The sequence below is a fragment of the Protobothrops mucrosquamatus genome, unplaced genomic scaffold (assembly GCF_001527695.2).
Source record: "Protobothrops mucrosquamatus isolate PMUCROS unplaced genomic scaffold, P.Mucros_1.0 scaffold8632, whole genome shotgun sequence".
Taxonomy (NCBI): Eukaryota; Metazoa; Chordata; class Lepidosauria; order Squamata; family Viperidae; genus Protobothrops; species Protobothrops mucrosquamatus.
Genome location: NW_015394426.1, coordinates 10,817 through 15,437, shown reverse-complemented (window position 1 = coordinate 15,437; position 4,621 = coordinate 10,817). Strand labels below are relative to the sequence as shown.

General features: G+C 39.1%; 1 protein-coding gene across 1 annotated transcript in view; it reads right to left on the bottom strand.

Annotated features, from left to right (window-relative positions):
* Nucleotides 1–115: 115 nt before the first annotated feature.
* The window catches only part of LOC107300828 (mucosa-associated lymphoid tissue lymphoma translocation protein 1-like), a gene marked incomplete at its 3' end in the record, with an annotated part of 13,442 nt that continues 8,936 nt past the window's right edge, over nt 116–4,621 (bottom strand). The window contains exons 3-4 of the mRNA XM_015830115.1: nt 1,031–1,208; nt 116–190 (exon numbers count right to left, since the gene is read on the bottom strand). Of these exons, the coding sequence (XP_015685601.1) occupies nt 116–190; nt 1,031–1,208 (253 nt within the window). The remainder of the gene's footprint in view (nt 191–1,030; nt 1,209–4,621) is intronic.

Here is a 4,621-nt window from a genome sequence, read left to right as displayed (position 1 = left end):
TTTATTCATGTAATACCCACTTTAAAAAACAAAGATAACTCAGATTATTATTAGTTAGAAATTGAAATAAGTTACCATATTTTAAAAAGATAAATACTTTAATAGCTATTCTTACGTGGCATATCCAAAAACTATGTTAGCTGTAACCTTCAGAGCATCCAAGATGAGAACGGTATTGTCATATTCATTCCTTCAATAACATAAGAATAAAAATGATTAAAAAATACTGAATTGGAATAGAACAGTCAAACAAGAATAGAACAATTAATGTTTTTATGACCCATGTGTATTATTATTAATTTCTAAATCTTTTTCTTTCACTCCCTTGGAAGAATCTGCCAATGGATACTTAAGCAGAAGTGTGAAGTGCTTCCATCAACTTGGTAAACAATTCATGTTGCTTTTTAATTAAAGGAGAGAAGTCCTAAAGAACAGAACTGGAATCTGAAATTCAGTCTTTCAAACCATTTCATTTCTTTGGATGTTCATATACAGCAAAAATCTCTTTGAGCCAGTGAAGAAAAGAGATTTACAATACTGGGTAATCACATAATGAAACATACAATCCATTCAGAAAGTATTCAGACCCTCCTAACTTTTGTCAGTTTTATTATGCTGCAGCCTGATTCTACAGTTGTTGAAACTAATTTTTGTTCTCATTAATCTACATTCAGTAGCCCATAATGACAAAGTGAAAACAGAATTTTAGAAATGTTTATAAATTTATTTATAAATGTTTATAAATTTATTAAAAAGAAAAAACTGAAATATCACGTTGGCATAAGTATTCAGATCCTTTGCAACAACACTTGAAATTTAGCTCAGGTGCTCCCCATTTCACTTGATCGTTGCTGACATTGTTCTGAAAACTAAGTTTTAAAAAAATAATTTCCCAAGAACTGGAAAATTGTGAAACATGTATTTAGCTAGCTGATTTAACATGTTTCTTTCTGTAGAATCCATATAGCTATGTATCTTGGGCCCTGGATGATCAGGATTGAATTCTTAAGTGAGGAAAACAATATCATACCGTTTTCTGCACATATCCAGTAAAAAGACATTGAGGCCAGTATCCTTTTCTTGCATCAGTTTGAGGATGTTTTGTACACACAGACAGTTTGCAGCTCGATAAGGATTTGGAGCATCAATAGGAACCATAAAACTATTACCATAATTTTCATAGCCATGCCCAGCATAATATAACAGACCTGGGAGGGGGGGAAAACCAAAACACATTTAACAATTGTACTAAGCAAGATGGCTAAGCGACCCTATTCATTTAATTTCACTGCTAAACAAACAAGGAATCTAGGTTGAGAGGTTAGGATAAGGACCTACTTCAGCTGATTGTAAAGGATGTTGTGCTTTAATGCAGCCTTCTCAACCCAACATAGTGTTGCATCAGTTTAAGGATATTTTGTATTGAACCTCAGTGCTCATAATACCCAGATATCACTACCCCTGGTTGCTCTAACACCATCTTCCCTTGATTCCTTTCAGAGTGCAAGGAATGTTCACTCAATTAAACAAGAAAAATATAATGCAGAAGCAAACCACTTCCATACTGCGGCCAAGAAATCTGCTACAAATATCTGTTAAGTGCCCAGGAGTCAAACTTATTTTGACAAAAACGATTCTCTAAAGGAAGTGGTATTGAGTTTTTACGTTTTCCTGCACAATGTAACTTGAATAAATGGAAGGGAAAGCTACTGAGGCTTTTTAAAAAAAATATCTTTTAGCTATAAATTATATAAAATTTGGTGGGTATTGGAGAAGTTTACTTAATATCAGGCTATGCAAAACATTTTTTTTGTTAAATAATCTCTAGATCATATCATGATATGGACTCTGAAGAGTCCACGATAACAAATGTGATTTTCTTTCTGCCTTGTTTGGATTTTCATAGGTTGTGACCTAGAACTTTCAAAAACTCTTGATTACAAGATTAAAATATTTTCTTACATTTACCTGGCCCATCAGGAGGAAGGCAAGGCATGCTATGAGTTTCACTGATTAGGGACTGCCATCTAGTGACGCCACGAAAAAGGGCCTTCTCGGTGGTGGTTCCTTCTTTATGGAATATCATTCCCCCTAGCTATGGTTGGCCCCCATCCTATTGCTTTTCTGAAAGCCCCTAAAAATATAGCTTTGTCAATGGGCCTGGGGCCCACGAACGGAGATGGATCCAATCAAGTGATTTGATTGTGTTGTTGCTGCCATGGGAAGGGTGGGAAAGTTTTTTAAAATCAGTTTTATTATACGGTGGATTTTCTAAATTTTGTAAGCTGTCTGGAGTTACCTATGTGCGAGTTGGGTGGCTATACAAATTCGATTTAAAAATAAGTAAATAAAAACCAAGAGTTAATGATACAAGCATGCCTGAGCCTGATCAGGAAGCAACTGCAACATCACATCGATAGACTCAAGTGATCTGAATGTTCCTGACAAGCCACTGCTAAAAAGGATTGTCAAAGAATGTGGTGGTCTGAAAGTCTGTGAGTGCTATTACAATAAATTTTCCTGTCAGAGCGATTGTTGGCTCAGCAAGATGAAAAGCGAAAGGCATTCTGAATGTCAGATCAGGAGGAACTAAGTGAGCCAAGCATAAAGCCTCTGATCAATGAGAAAACTGCATATATAACAACTTCATATTGTGGGCATATCTATTGCAACTCGAACTAATACGTGCTTATATTTATGTACTACCAGGCGCTGGGCTCTTCCTATCCTCCCTGGTGAAGTACCTGTAATGACAACTATGAAAAATAAAATACTGGTGAGATTTCAGAGACGTGCATTTTTCAAACAGTTTGAAAAAGTAATAGGCATGTAAGAAGAGTATCAATAATTTGAGAGATTGTAGCCCACAGCCTCTTCATTTAAAAGATTGAGCGTGGCAAAAAAGACATGTGAGAGGGATGCATTTGGTAGAACAGACCATGCTTGATTAAACAGGTATACACAAAATGAATGGGGAAAAAATTTACAGCCTGAAGGCTGCATTCCAACTTGGAAACGGTCTTAAACACTGGACTGCAATGGTGGGAAGATAAAGTCAAATCAAAATTTATTTGTCTTATTCATTCGTTAAATTTGTAAATGGGCATTCCAAATTTTATAACTGATAAATATATTGAACGGCATTATCACATTTTAAGGCCACTTCTTGGGTACTTCCCAGTAGCATTATTTAAAATCTAAGCATACATCTGTTTAAAATTCAGTGCCCAAGCATAGTTACTTAGGATGAACAGCAAGCATCGTGACAAGATCTAAAGTGAACATAGAGCCATCCAATGAAGCAGGATCTACTCTGGAAATTCCTGAGGGCTTCAGATTACCCTGAAAGGATCCTAACAAAATGTAATAGCCAGACCATCACCTTCTTAAATATTTCCTTTTAATTCGGTTTTTAATATAGATATCATTGTATTTGTATTGTGGTTTTTATGAGGCTGTTAGCCGCCCTGAGTCCCATGAGGAGAAGGGCGGGGTACAAATTAAATTAATAAAAATAAAATAAATAAATAAATAAAATCAATAAAGTAGGACTTTGCAAACAGTAAAATGTGAATTGATGATAACGTTACTTCTTTTAGAAAGCAAACAATAACAAACCATTCATGCTATTACGATTAAAAGTTAAGAGACAGGCTCACAAAAAAAAGGGTCAGGTCAGGAAAAAATTATAAACCAGGATCCAATCTGGGTCAGTCATCGAGGTTTAGTCTTCCAAGGTTTCGGACTTCAGAAGTTTCCTAATGATGGACTCCAGCACAAGTCTGAAAGCTCGGAAGACTAAACCTCTGGTCCTGGTGACTGACCCATAATGTTGGATCCCGCAATATTATCCCGGGACATGTATATTCACTTTCATTCATAATTTATAAACCAAATGGAGATACAGATTAGGCCTATCATCTGTTACAGAGAAGGTAGCCACAGACTGCATTTCTGCCTAGAGGGAGGCCCAGGAAACATCCTTGCTATAAATTTTGGACAGCAGTATGGAATATTCCTGGTATATGCAATAAGAGGCTTGCCCACCACTTGGTGAATGGAAGCTTCATATGTTGAACTTCAGCCGCACTCAGTACCAATTTAATCAGGATGGCAGTTTTACGTACTGTACACAGGTAGACCTCACTTAACAATCAGTCACTTGGCAACTGTTGTGACAGACCCTCCCAAATGCTACTGGCAACCTGGTTCCTGAGTTCCAATGGCTACCCACAACCCATGGTCACATGACTTCATTTCGGATGTTTGACAACTGACCCAAACAACTGGTTGCACCATTCTGTGCCCATTGTCAAGCTCCGCGGGGCTTGCCATTCGCTGGGGGGGGGGGAAAGCAGCAGCCGAACGCCGCCGCAGTCGCCCACGCCGCCACAGCCGCCCAACCGCCGCACGCTGCCACCCAGCTCTCCTCTGGTGCGGACCCGGCCCACAGGTACGACCCACCCCCCTCCCCTCGTTTCCCCGGGCCGCCGCCTACCGCGTGTGGGTCCTGGAGGCCTCAGCCGGCTTTGCCCAGCGCGGGGGTGAGGGGGGAGGCCTGCGGAGGCCGGGCATTGGCTGCGGCCAAACCGGGAAGCCGGAGGAGCGCGGATGGTGGCCG